Source organism: Nasonia vitripennis, unplaced genomic scaffold, assembly GCF_009193385.2.
Source record: "Nasonia vitripennis strain AsymCx unplaced genomic scaffold, Nvit_psr_1.1 unplaced0174, whole genome shotgun sequence".
NCBI lineage: Eukaryota > Metazoa > Arthropoda > Insecta > Hymenoptera > Pteromalidae > Nasonia > Nasonia vitripennis.
The window spans coordinates 95323-109520 of record NW_022279953.1 but is presented as its reverse complement, the minus strand read 5'-3'; the positions used below and the strand labels follow the sequence as shown (position 1 = coordinate 109520).

Sequence of the window (14198 nt, the reverse complement as noted above, 5' to 3'; positions counted from 1 at the left end):
TTACATTTAAATGTATTGTATTGAGCAATTTAATGACTGACAGATTGTAACTAAAGAAATTAATTATTTTTATAATTAAGATATAAGTAACTTTGTAATTGTGACGAGACACGAGTCTCACACATATAAATAAACATGAAGACGGCCGTAATAAACATAACATGCGCAACGAGCGAATACACACGACTCGAAATGGGCGCGCACGCGCAACATTCACAAGGCGAGTCCGCACGAAGCGAAGCGAGCGCGCGCGCGCGCAATAACTGCAAGGCGAGTCCGCACGAGCGCGGAGCGCGACAGCCGACGAACAGCTTAGCAACGACGCGCCAGGTGGCGCGAGCGGCGTACGTGCTCATACGTATCCGCACCGCGCGCCTTTATAAGGCGGCTAGCGCAACACGGTAGAGAGTTCTACTCGAGCTCCACTCCAGGTAGCATCGTGCGCACACGTTACAACAGGGAACAGCGAGAGATAGATCTGCGCCGACGAAGTCGTCTCGTGAGCACGCGTGACGATTTGGTAGACGAACCGAAACCCGTATCTCCGAACCCCGAAACTCCGAATTGCCGTCGTGAGTACACGAGGCAACCCGGAACACCCGAGCGACATCGAGTCTCGTCTACGCCACCGTAAAAATCCTAACCAACAAAGCCAGCCTTACGCCAACATCTCACGACTCGCTCTATCTCTGTGCGCACACAGGATAAAGAGAGGAACGAGACGAGCGACGAAGATTTGTGAAGCCGTGCGCACACGACTCCACCGTACCGAATGAAATCCTAACCTTCAAACCCATCACCAATCCGCCATACCGTCACCGTACCGAAACACCGTAGCCGTAACCACCGACTCATTGTTATAGCGAAGTCGCGTAGATATATTCATAAATTGTTAACAGCCCTAGTTTAAACAATTCCATTTGTAAAGGCGAAATATTCTTAATCAAGCGCATAAAGTTATTTGCTAAATGAACAATTGTTTTATTTAATTATGTGTTTTTTTAAAAAAAGGTTAAGCTAATTAAATATTTCTATCAGTTGATTTTGACAATATTTCAAGGTCCATCATTTCATTTAAATTCATGTTTTTTAAGACATCTTTTCTTACAAAATACTTATGACGAATATCACAACTGAACATTTTTACATTAGAATGTATATATTGATCTATTATGGTTTTGTAAACGTATTTTTTGATGAAATTTTTTATTACAATAACTACCCTGATGAAAATTTCTGCCTGGTTATCTGATATTTTCATCAGGGAACGTATTGTGGAAAAATGAATATTTGAAAAAGTCATTTTTTTCACAAACTATCAACTCTATCAAAAAAATGATAGAGGCACTTTTAAATGTAAATACCTCAAACACTCTGTTGATGCTCCCATAATTTATTTATCCCTTAAATTGAAAAAGTTGAAAATGGCTGCCAATTGCCGATACATGAAGTTTTTTACAATATTATCACAGTTTAGAGTGTGCCACTTAATTCTTTGTGTCATTTGGATCAAAAAATATCTCTATCAGTTTTAGTCCAGAGTCAGTCGCTTTTAAGAAAACATGCATTATGTTGATGCATAAATAATTTAAAAAATTATTTTTCTCGAAATCTATCATTTTTTTGATAGAGTTGATAGTTTGTGAAAAAAATGACTTTCAAATATTCATTTTTTCACACTTTCACTACTTTTATACAACTGTATTAAATTTTCGATAAAATAAAAAATAATTATGAAAATCTAGTTTGATTAAGCAGCAATAAACTTGATACAATAATGTATAATAATAGTAAATATTTATCTTCGTAAATCCTTATTTGCAGTTTCCATTGCTGTTAATATTATATAATAACTGAACATTCAAATCAAACACTATTTCGCTGGGAAAGCAATTTCCTGCGCTGTTTTCATGCGCACGCGCACATGAACCTAACCTTTGTCACAGCAGAACTAGCAGAAGGTTAAAACTGGTTTTTCATTCGTTTCGCGCGTATCGGTCTCGATAACTTTTTTATTAAAATCAAAAGTGCAATTGGTATATTTTGTTAAATACGTGCGATAATAAATGTATCGGGAATATAAAGAAAATGTGTATCGTGCAGTAATTGTACTTTAGATTTCATAAAATACTGCAAGAGTTGACTAGTGACAAGACAAGGATGTACAGCTGTATCATATTGGCATTAATTGTTGCAGGTAATAATGTAAACTTTAAATATATTAATATTTATTATGTGACAAATATATTATACTATAAGTATATACATACAGCCAGACGCATGCTTAATATATTCCTAGCTGAAAGAATCTATGAAATCTCATTCAAGAAGTATACAAAACAAAAAAGTAAACTACAAACAAAACCAGTATAAAAAATACATATGCATCTTATCAATTCACCAGATCAATTTAAAAAGGTTGCTTGAATGACTTTTTATATATTCTTTCAGCTAGAATGCTACGTCATTTTTCACATTGTAGTGCAGAATAATTATTTATATTGAAGAAATTGAGGAATTTTTACGTAACCTCAACTAAATTTTTTAATGATAATTATAGTAATATAGTCTGAAATGTTATAGCAATAGGTTTGGTCACACTCGATAACCTAGTATAATATAAGCTAATTTTATCTACAGTATAACTTTTGAAATTTTGTATGATTCGATATACTTCCATTTCTCTTTAAAATATACAATATCTCATTATAGTTTTTAACCTTCTTAATACTTATGTAAAATTTATGTGAAGTACAGATAAATTAATAAATAAATTATACTTATGTTTGGAATCACCAATGACAATAAGATCCAGAAATTAAAACTCTTAGTTATTAGTTACTATACTGATATACTGTTCTGTAAGGTCTAATTTTTGTATAGATTCTTGATAAACGATTCAAAAATAACGAATACACGTCGAATCACTTCATGGTTTTCTTGTATCGCCAAATGAAATGGCCATGTGTTAAGCAGTAACCGAGCAGTGATCGTATGATTTTCCTCAGTTTTTTATCTATACCACTGCCAAATTAAACCCTGCTAATGAACTACTGTTAATCATAATATCTAAAATCGTGAACAATAAGAATAATCAATGCGTTATGTTATAAAAGTACTACATACACAATGATCATTAGTGAAAGTATATAGTTTTGAAACGTGTGTACTATAATATTGAGACTACTCACTGACATATCACTGATATATGTGTCAAATGCTATAACAAAGAAAGTGGTACACATGTGTTCAAGATAGCCAGCAGTAAGCTCTGAAAGTTAAGGATCTACAAAGATATTTCCATATCAGTATGAGATCTAGTTATCAGAGACGATACCTGGACTACTTGACATTCTATACAACTACACAGAAACTTGTGAAGTTGTATAGAATCAAGCTAAGGTGACAGTATTTGCTAGTCTTGTTTTTTAAAAAAATGTATTGTAAAATTTTTATAAAGGTGTTGATATCAAAATCAAACTGGTATCACTTACAACAAAAAAACTGAATTTATTAACACCAATAAACATACAAAATTTGAGCCCTCTGTCTGGGTATGAAAGTTTTTTAATGAAAAAGAATACAATACAAGTAATCGTAATCAACAAAATTTTGTATTCTCTTACATTTAAAAACTGTCATACCTAAAGGGCTGAAATTTTTTATGTTAATTGGTTAAATGGTATTGGAATAAAAAAAAATTAAAAAAAAGTTGTCTGCCGTAAGTGATACCAGCTTGATTTTCATATATTAACACCTCTAAAATAATTTTGACGTCAAAGCCATGAAATTCTATGTGAAGGCTATCTATGACATTGGCTATCTCGCTGGCTACCTTGACACACAAATACCACTTATTAAATTGTAGGATTTTATACAAAAAATGATATAAGAGAATAGTATATGGCAGTAAGTAGTCTGTTAATTTATACATGTGTATATGTGTATAAGGTTAGGTTATGCCACTTTAGTATACAACTTTTAAAACTACACTCAACTAATGATAAATTGTGTATGTAGAAAACTGAAGTAGATTTTCAATTCAATGTAACTTAAAACATAAAACACGTCCTTTTTTAAAATTAATATATATTTTTCGCATGTATCTTTAGCACGTACTAAAAACATGTAATTTGCCTGGTAATTCTTATTATACACACACTTTGGCACACTATGGCACACATCGATTTTTTAGAAAATTTCATTTTTGGCACACTGTTGCACAGTTTAGCATAGATTTGCATACTGTGCCATAGTGTATTATAATGTGTCGTAGTGTGCCACAAAATTTTAAATTTATAAATAGGTGTACGCTTGCTGTGCTATTGTGTGCCATAGTATGTAAAAGTGTGCCATAGTGTGCCATACTGTTTCACTTGTCCGAATTTGACCACTTTGGCATACTTTGGCACACTTTGGCACACTCTCGCACATTTGGCACACTTTGGCATATCTAATTATTTCCACTAGGGTTGTTATTGACATGCTTGCACACCTATTTTTATATATTTATTTTTGTAAGCAAGTGTTTACATAAATTATTTTTATTTTAAAATATTAAATGATATTTTATTATTTAAAAATAAAATATGTTGATAAATTGTTGTTCATTACTTTTTTTTTTATTTTACAGATCTTAATCATTGTATTTTGAACATGGAATCATATTAGTAGCGGTAGCTTCGTATTACACTAAAAGAACTTGTAAGTAGGTTGATATATTTTTATATTGACTCTTTTTATTATTAGCTTAGCTAATGATTTTTTCTTTTCAGGTTCATACGCTTAACTTCAAGTAAATACCAGGATAGCACGATCAGATTTTCTATTAAGGAAACTAGTGATAACTGATTACATAGATTTTGTATAATTTGTGATACATTTTTTTTTTACAACTTATCGATTTCTTCTATAACTTTTATAAGCGAATGATTGTAATTATCATTGAATAAAGTTTTGAAAAAAACTAATAATTTCTTATGCAATCGTTTTTTCCTTTTTGTCCTTTATTTACCTTTTTTACACTGCTACCTATTATCTTAATCCTACAATAATCACCAGTAGCCATAGCCAAAGCCATTAAAAGCCATAGCCATCGCCAAAGCCAGTAAAAGCCATAGCCATTGCCAAAGCCATTAAAAGCCATAGCCAAAGCCATTAACAGCCATAGCCATAGCCATTAACAGTCATAAACAATAGTTATAACCTTTATCAGCTATAAATAGCCATATATAGCATAGCAACTGGCGTTTTAATCGTAATAAATGTTAACTTATTAGAACCTAAATGTATTATTTTAAATATCAAATTGAAACCAAAGCATAGAAATATATTTTGTTTAAGATTTAATTTTAAATTATTATTATTCCATTTGAATATCGAGAGCCTTAATCATTTATCATCAATTATTTTTTATTATATAAAAGTTATTTTTATAATAGTATTTCGTAAGACTAAAAAATAAGAAAATAAACAGTAATATTCCTGAAAAATTCCCACAACATGGACAACAACGCATAAGAGTAGGTGATTTACTGGAAGATTCAGATATTGATGAATTTTATTATTACTAATTGCTTTTTCAAAGTATAAGCCTTTCTCAACTTTGCTTTTACATGCAGGTTTTGTTTCTCAAATTCCAAAAAATCAAAAACATATACAAATCATATATTTATCATCAGCAGATAATGACCCCAACGGTGATGGACATTGGGTAACTTCTTATTATGACACTAATTATATTTACCTATACGATTCTATGAATAATAAAGTAATGCACAGAAATTTGGAAAAATCGTTAAAAATGCTACATCCCCATTATTTTGAAATGCGTAAAGAAGTTATATTCTTAAGTGTTCAACAACAAACAAATATGAAAGATTGTGGTTGTTTTGCCATAGCTTTCACAGTAACTTTGTTGTGTGGCATGAAACCAGATCAAGTTAGATACAGTGTTGATGCAATGCGTCCCCTACTGAAAAAGGTCAGCTGATTTTCAGCTGATTATCACTTGATTATCATCTGATTTTCAAGTGAAAATCATGCCAAAACGTCACCTGATTATCGGGTGATAATCAGCTGAAAATCAGGTTGATAATTTCATTATTTTTAAAAAACTATTGCACTCAATCTACAGTTATTTTCGCTTAAAAATTGTGTTAAAAATGTATTTTTAAAAATGAATTAACGTGATGGAATGTAAAATTGAAATATACATCACAAGTCATTTATTTTAATTCAAAATATTTATTATAACTTTGATACAACCTTTGGTATTTTTATTATATTTAAATACATAAACTTTTTTGGTTTCGATCATTATGTTTACGCTCTTTAGTGACAATAATTTATGGTAGAACTTTTTTAAATTAATAATTAACAATCATTGTTAATAATTTAAAATTATTAACTATCTTTTATAATAGAATTTAAGGAAAGACCCCTATAACCTAAAAATTAACTGTTCTTAAACTGATTTTCTAGAGTATTTTTTGATAAATATTAGACATTCATCTCCTATTACGTTGGAAATAGCCTCCGTAGAATTTTCAATCATTTCTTTTTCAGTTTCCGTTAAATTTTTATAACGTCTATTCTCATTAAGATAATCTTCAAATATACCTACAACACAAAATATAAAAGTTTATGTGTATATATATATATATAATCATAAGTCACGATACATATTTGAAAGTGTCTGCACAAAACCCGTCACACAAATGCAAAAACTAAAGCAGTCATCCCTTTGTCCACACAAGTACCGTTTCGTATCTACAAATGTCCGCACAAGTACCGGATACATTTAATTATATCTATATATGTATGTATGAATGTGTGTGTGTGTGTGCGTGTGTGTATACGCGTCAATAAATATTCATACGTACTTAAGTATAAATTTAACTTGTGCGGCGAACAAAGAACTATAGGGTTTCCTCCAGGTAATTTTTTATTTTTCACTTTTGGAAAATCAAGGAAACGGTGAGCTAACTGTCGTTTTTTCCAAAGAAAGCCTGTTAAACTTCGTAAATAGTTATATACTTTTTCGTATTGGCTATTCTCCATGTTTGTGGGCCAACTTTACAATCCATACCAAGGTAAATCTATTAAATTCATAGGACAATTCTATAATAACTTAATTAAGTAAAACATTGTTTTTCAAATAAATAGCTAGCATAAAAGTACCAACATACCTGCCCATCTACCTCTTCGTATCTTTTATATGTTTCTTGTTTTTCTGTTTTCAAGTCGAATTTTTTTCTCTTGTAAGTCTTGTACAATTTATGTTTGAATTGGAATAAATGCTTCAAAGGAATTTGATTGATATCTGCAAAAATTTAGAAAAGTTTTTATTACAAATTTTAAGTATTTATCAATCGTAGGAGTGCCTCGGGGAGATCAATAAATTCACTCCTACAATTGTTAAAAAGAACCAACGAGGGATAGAGTCGACGAGAGGAAAAACTGTAGATTTTTCTCTTACATCATTATTTAAGTATTTATATTTAAATAAGTAAATAATTTTTTACCAGTTTCATCATCATCGTCATCATCATCATCATCATCTGATGTTTCTCGTATTGGCAAATCAGGAGAAGCACAATTATTTACATTTTCTGCATTACAATTCTTCTCAGTACTATTTAATGGGATTTCTTGCACTCTTGTAACGTTCTGAATTGTAAATACGGCTTCTGCACTATAATCATCGTCTTCCATATTTTGTTCATTTTCTGTTAATCTGAAAAGATTTCTTGGTTCAGGTGATACAGAACGATGAGGTGTTGGTGAACGATGAGGTGATACTGTACGATGAGGTGATGCTATACGATGAGGTGATACTGCACGATGAGGTGATTCCGATTTACTTGATAATGAAGAATCAGATATCCTACGCAAGCGAGCTAGCCTTTTTCGAAATGCAATAGTCTCTGGCGTGATCGAATTACTTGCACGATTATTTATGGATAGCTGTTGCTTATCTTTATTTGTAGAGACATCAAGTCCTTGTAACATAACGGTCTTTGATGATATGAAAGACTTCCTAGCTTTTTGCGTCTTTTGAGGTACGGGAACTATATTGCTTATGTCAGATAAAACAGCAGGTTCTGAATTCATTGTATAGCTTTCTCCTGTTTTTTGTGTACTTGTATGTTCTATTTCTAAACAAATAAAAAAGATTTGTTTAACACGGATTAATATGATTAATAAAATATCTAACTTAACGTAACAGTAAATTGTAGTAAATGATAATAAAAAGTAATTGAAAATAAAAAAATTTAATATAAAATGTAATATTAAAACATTTAAGAAACGTCCAAAATTTAATAGATATTTATAACTTTTTGCATTGTCTTACAAATTATCTTTTATTTTGTAACGCTCTTATATATTTTATTATATTTTAAAATTGTTTTGACAATTTTATGCTGTACATATGAATCTATGTTATACTAACCTTTCGTGTTACTATTACTTGGTACGAGACAGTTAGTCAATCTTACATTAACAATTTTATTTAACTGATTATCATCACTGCGCGTTGTACCACTATCATCATTGCAACCCTCTAAAGTGAAGTCTTGACAACTATCCATTAAAATTTTACTTTTGTACTCTGTAATAACTTTTTTTAAACTCTCTTTTTGAGCTAACATCTTACAAATTTTTTTCTTCAACTGAAAAATGCAACTCAAATATATTGACTAACAATAGAAAATATTAACTGTACATATTATGAGAGTAAAAGTAATATTACTTACAGGTTGCGTATATGTCGTCTCTTCATTATCACTGATATCGCTTGATGATGTCAATTTTTTGGCAAAATTAACCTTTTACCTCTTGCAGAAGCTTTTTGCTTAGCATCTTCTTCAGATTCTACAGTTTCAAATAAAATTAATTGCAATAGCTTTATACTGTAATATAACATATAATACATACCACCTAGGCTTACGATGTACCCTGGATATTTTATCCCATCTTCCCATAAAATATAATATTTATTCTTTTGATCAAAGTCGGCTATATCTACTGGTTTGATATGATCAGTATCATTTTTTTGGAAAAATACTGATGATATAGGTACAGTATGATATTTTTTATCATCTAAGTATCGAATGCAAGCATGCCATTCCATTTTAGCACTTTTCTTGTAACATAACTTATACAATATCTTTTGCTCATCAAACATTTTAAATATATATAGAAATATTTCTAAAGATGCAAGATACTATCAACAAACTTTTTTTTTGTGAAACGGTTTTTTTTAAATACATTGTTGGTGGCCTTTAATCACTTCCTTACTTATTTAATTTCTTTTTTCTCGATTCACTTTAATATCGAGCATATAGAGCATAAATGAAAGTATCTATCTATTTTTCTTCCTTAAGCAGTATCGGCTCTAACCTCCAAGCCATGTACTGTAGTATCTATCTTTAAGATACATATACATATAATCTTAAGGTTGTCTACAATCATGTCACACTGCAACATTTTTCGCGACGTGGTTGCGTGATAATACACGCATTACAAATACGGGAGATAGTTTTTAAAAAATATAAAAATAACTCAATAATTGTATTATCAAGAGCAATCGTTAGTATTGCATACCGAGTAATTGGAAAATATAATTTTTCTACATATATGGCATATATATATATATATATATATATATTTTTTTTAAAGAGCAAAACTAGTCCACGTTTTCTACTACCCTTGCCTAAGGCAGTATTATTGTTTATTTAAAATTTTGCAATTAACACAATGGATCAAAATAGGTATAAAAGATACCATGAATTGGGGGATAAATTTATTCCAAAGAGAACTGCTCACAGATATAGTGAGGTAATATCTTCTACTGCTATGTGTATTGAGGTTAGTTAAACACTGATAATATTTATCTAAATCATAAATTATTAACTGTTTATGATTATTAAAAAAAAAATTTTTTATTTCAGGAAGCTGTAGGCAATTTTCTACCTATTATTTCTGACGAGATAATTAATGATATAGAAAGTCATCATGAAGTAAATGTAAACGCAGAAATGTGTCATAACTTGGATTGCACAGAGGTAATATTTTCAATTGTAATTTACATTCTTATATAATGAATGCAGAGTTATTATATTTATTGAATAGTACATGCATACGTTTGTGATTGCGACTAAAAAGTTAATTTTTTTCCCTATTAATAAAACATATTTTTATCTTGTACTGAAATTTTAATGTAAACGGTACATTTATAATAAATTATTATTATACATAATTGAATAAGCTACAAATTAAATCTGTAAAAAGTAGCGAACTCTTATGATGTTATAAACGTTATAAATTACTTCATTAATAAATTTGAAATGAAAAAATAAAGATGATGCATTAGAATAAGTTATACCCAAATTTCATGACCTAATTGTTCATTTCTAATCCAAGAAAATCGGTTGTAACTAGAAAAAGTTGATAAAAGTATTATTTGCACGTAACCTTACATAACCTGCTACTTAATATTTTTGTGTTCCGTTGTAAATTTTTATACTCAACTTAATTTCAAGGTGTGGTACCGTAAAATAAAATATGATGAACAATGAGAAAAAGAAAATGTAACATTATTAATAAACAAATTGAGTTAGTGTACATGAGTGCAACTTTAAATTTTTGTCGACATATAATTAAATTATTAACAAATTTTGTTTATACATTCAAATATGGTTAAATACAAACATGTTAAATTTGAATTATAATATTTTGCAGATTGCTTTCTCGGGTGAATTTCTAAATGATTTGGATGAGTATCTTCATAAGATATTATTAGATGATAAAATAAGAAAGTCTCTTCAATCACCTAAAAATTCAAAAAGTTTGGATGAAATGATTAATAGCAAAGACTTCTTTGATCCGTTATCGATTCAAGTTGAAATTAGTAAGGGCGAATTATTGTTAATGATTTTAAAATATAGTATTGTTAACAGCTTATCAGTGACTGCAATGACTAATTTATTTAAATTAATAAATATCATATTCCAATCTTCAATTTTGCCTGATTCAAGATACTATATTGATAAATTATTTGATTCTTCGAATAAAGTGGAATTTCATGCCGTATGTTACAATTGTACAGCTTATATAGGTAACTTTAATGAAATCAACAATGTTAAGCAATGCCATTTATGTAATACAGAGTTAGATTTAAGTAATGCTACCAATACAAGTTTTTTTGTTTTAATCGATCCATCATCTCAAATCAAAGATCTTATAATAACATACAAAGATCATTATGAATATGTTATCAAAGAGAGACTGAATGAGTCTACTTCTATAAGAGATGTATATGATGGCAAGGAGTACCGTACATTTGTTAGAAATTTGCCAGAAGAAGAAAAATCAAATTATGTAAGTGCAGTTTTTAATACAGATGGAGCAAGTACAAATGAACTGCCTAAGCAAGATAGAATGTCTAAGTTAGTAACTTGTGGCTTGTGGTTTAATAAGCAGAAGCCTGATATGAGTATTTTTTTATCGCCTTTTGTTCATATGATGAATAAATTAACGAAAGACGGCATCCAATGTACTATAAATGAAGTAAACTGCAATTTAAAATTATATATTGTTAATTGCTGTGTAGATTGTGTAGATTCTGTGGCTCGTGCACCTATCCAAGGAGTGAAACAATTTAATGGTAAATCTGCTTGTAATTGGTGCCTTCATCCTGGTGTGTGGGTAGAAGATTCAATGAAATATACTTTACTAGAAACTACTGTTCAATCAAGGACCCATGAAAATACAGTTCACAATATGATGATTGCGACTCCTCAGAATTCAATTGATGACATAAAATATCCTTCGCCGCTTATCAATTTACCATTTTTTAACATTATATCAGGATTTGTACCTGATTATATGCATTGCTGCTTGGAAGGAGTTGCAAAACAGCTTACCGAGTATTATTTATCTACTATGAACAATGAAGATATTATAGAAATTGATTCAAAAATTAATAAAATTACGGCTCCGCATCAAATATCTAGATTAAGTCGACCAATAAGTATAAGGAATGAATGGAAAGCTCGTGAATGGGAAAATTATACATTGTACTATAGCGTAGTTGTTTTGACTGACCATTTAAAGCGAGATTATTATGAACATTGGCTTCTTTTTGTCGAGAGCTTGTACTTATTACTACAAGATAATATTCACATCGATGATATAAATCAAGCTAACAAGATGTTATATGAGTTTGTGTGTGAAACCGAGAAATTCTTTGGACAAAAAGCTATGACCTATAACATTCACCAATTATTGCATTTAGCTGAAAGTGTCTTCAATTGGGGACCATTATGGTGCCATTCAACATTCTCGTTTGAATCAGCTAATCACGATTTACTTAAAGCGATAAAGTCATCAAAGGGAGTCACATCCCAAATCATAAGATTTATAAAATTGAACCACACAACATCAGTTTTAAGAGAATGTGCATTTCCATACATAGATGAAACTGTGAAGATATACTGTGATGACATTCTGGAGCCAAGCATTCAAAATTTTTCGAAAATATTGAACATCACTTACTTTGGTAAAGGCGAAACCATTGACGATTTATTATCAACGAGATTTGGTCTGCCCACAAATGCATTGGTTTATTATAAACTTATAAAAGATGGTTGCTTATATGAGTCCAATTTAAAACAAAAAAGAAGATCAAATAATGCATTTGTCTTATTAAAAGATAACAGTACATTTGTAAGAATCGAAAAATTTATTATAGACGAAGAAAGCAAACAAGAATTAACAATTTGCAGTATTTTGAAAACACGACATTATTTTACGAAACATTATCATATGTTGCAATTAATTGAAAAAATTGAACCAGATTATAGTATTATACATACGCAAGATATTAAGACCATTAGTACTATGATGAACGTTATGAATAAATTGTATTTGACTCCTTTACCCAATTTATTACATTATTAGGTAATTTATTATATTTTTGTAAAAAATAAGTAGAATTATTTGTCTGTTGTATATTCCTAATTACAATAACAATCTAAAATACTTTTATCCCTTCTTTGCAAATTAGATATCCGAAAAGTGAATTTGAATAAAATTGTACTATTATACTTAAATTAATAATGAAATATTATTTTATTTATATAAACTTATTTTTGGTATAGAAATAGATATATAATATTGTTTAATAAATATTCATGATAATAATTAAAGCATTATATGACGTGAAATTATTTCCAAAAATCCTAACCCCAAAACTTTAGCGCACCTGAATGTTGACAATTCATTAATTAACATCATTTTTAAGCGAACATAACTGTAGATTGAGTGAAATAGTTTTTTAAAATAATGAAATTATTAACCTGATTTTCACCTGATTATCACCTGACGTTTTGGCATGATTTTCACCTGAAAATCAGGTGATAATCAAGTGATAATCAGCTGAAAATCAGCTGACCTTTTTCAGTAGGGTCCACATTTATTGAAATTGCTTGTAAATCAGTACATAGAACATTTCCCTTGTAGTATAGTCCCCATTCCAATTTTAGTCCGGCCCAGAAATTTGTATAATAGAGATATTATTATCAATAATGGTTGTCTTAATGATGATCACATTCATTATTTTCATGAAATGTTGCAACGAATTTCTGTGTATAAACCTTGTTCAACATTATATTTATAGAATACGTCTTAAATATTACAAATAGATGAACACAATAAACACATACAAATTTTATTCCAGCATTCTCCTATGACGGTAGGCCATTTTATATGTACTTATTATGATACGAATAGTTTATTTGTGTATGATTCCATTAACAATACAGAATTACATAGCGATTTTATTAAAGTTTTAGAAAAGTTACATCCTTATTGTTTTAATGAGCATAAAAAACCTATTATATTTAAAAAAGTTCAATCCCAAACAAATGCTACAGATTGTGGTATTTATGCTATAGCGTTTGCTGTGCCAATTTTATTTGGTTACAAACCTGAGACTATAGTATATAATCAAAAAGAAATGCGTAAACATTTATTACAAATGTTTGAAAATAGATCAATACATTTTCCATATATTAATATTATTATTAATAATTCTACACTATTTAATTTTAATGGCATAATCGATAAAGGAATTGCAGTTCCAGGTTTTAGTAATAATGTTGCGCAGGATAAGAAACGTAAAATAGATCAAA

At 29.7% G+C, this 14198-nt stretch overlaps 2 protein-coding genes and 1 long non-coding RNA gene across 4 annotated transcripts; 2 read left to right on the top strand and 1 right to left on the bottom strand.

The window, feature by feature from the left end:
* Nucleotides 1-408: 408 nt before the first annotated feature.
* LOC107980909 lies at nucleotides 409-4980 on the top strand. The gene is made up of 3 exons (XR_001729012.3): nucleotides 409-2197; nucleotides 4634-4704; nucleotides 4776-4980. It is a non-coding gene; the product is annotated as an uncharacterized LOC107980909 (long non-coding RNA).
* A 1246-nt stretch (nucleotides 4981-6226) lies between these two features.
* Nucleotides 6227-9454, bottom strand: LOC100680424. Of its 2 annotated transcripts, XR_004345327.1 has the most exons (8): nucleotides 8941-9448; nucleotides 8760-8877; nucleotides 8456-8675; nucleotides 7866-8159; nucleotides 7527-7738; nucleotides 7191-7324; nucleotides 6885-7100; nucleotides 6227-6621 (listed from the first exon to the last, which is right to left on the bottom strand). XR_004345327.1 is itself a non-coding variant. In XM_031933382.2 (6 exons), the coding sequence occupies exons 3-6, from the start codon at nucleotides 8652-8654 to the stop codon at nucleotides 7014-7016; spliced, it is 1053 nt and encodes a 350-aa protein (XP_031789242.1). In that variant the 5' UTR covers nucleotides 8655-8675; nucleotides 8760-8877; nucleotides 8941-9454; the 3' UTR covers nucleotides 7001-7013. The 2 variants fall into 2 exon arrangements, 1 of the variants encoding a protein (XP_031789242.1); XM_031933382.2 differs by lacking the exon at nucleotides 6227-6621 and having other exon boundaries at nucleotides 7001-7100; nucleotides 7527-8159; nucleotides 8941-9454.
* A 203-nt stretch (nucleotides 9455-9657) lies between these two features.
* On the top strand, nucleotides 9658-13220 carry LOC100678206. The gene is made up of 3 exons (XM_016981916.3): nucleotides 9658-9873; nucleotides 9957-10070; nucleotides 10747-13220. The coding sequence occupies exons 1-3, from the start codon at nucleotides 9763-9765 to the stop codon at nucleotides 12964-12966; spliced, it is 2445 nt and encodes an 814-aa protein (XP_016837405.1). The 5' UTR covers nucleotides 9658-9762; the 3' UTR covers nucleotides 12967-13220.
* Nucleotides 13221-14198: the final 978 nt, after the last annotated feature.

Coding starts and splice junctions, on each gene's coding strand:
- LOC100680424 (XM_031933382.2), bottom strand. CDS start 8,654: ATGTTAGCTCAAAAAGAGAGTTTAAAAAAAGTTATTACAGAGTACAAA. Junction 8,160..8,455: donor AAGTAATAGTAACACGAAAG/GTTAGTATAACA, acceptor TTATTTGTTTAG/AAATAGAACATACAAGTACA. Junction 7,101..7,190: donor ACGAAGAGGTAGATGGGCAG/GTATGTTGGTAC, acceptor TGAATTTAATAG/ATTTACCTTGGTATGGATTG.
- LOC100678206 (XM_016981916.3), top strand. CDS start 9,763: ATGGATCAAAATAGGTATAAAAGATACCATGAATTGGGGGATAAATTT. Junction 9,874..9,956: donor CTACTGCTATGTGTATTGAG/GTTAGTTAAACA, acceptor TTTTTATTTCAG/GAAGCTGTAGGCAATTTTCT. Junction 10,071..10,746: donor ATAACTTGGATTGCACAGAG/GTAATATTTTCA, acceptor AATATTTTGCAG/ATTGCTTTCTCGGGTGAATT.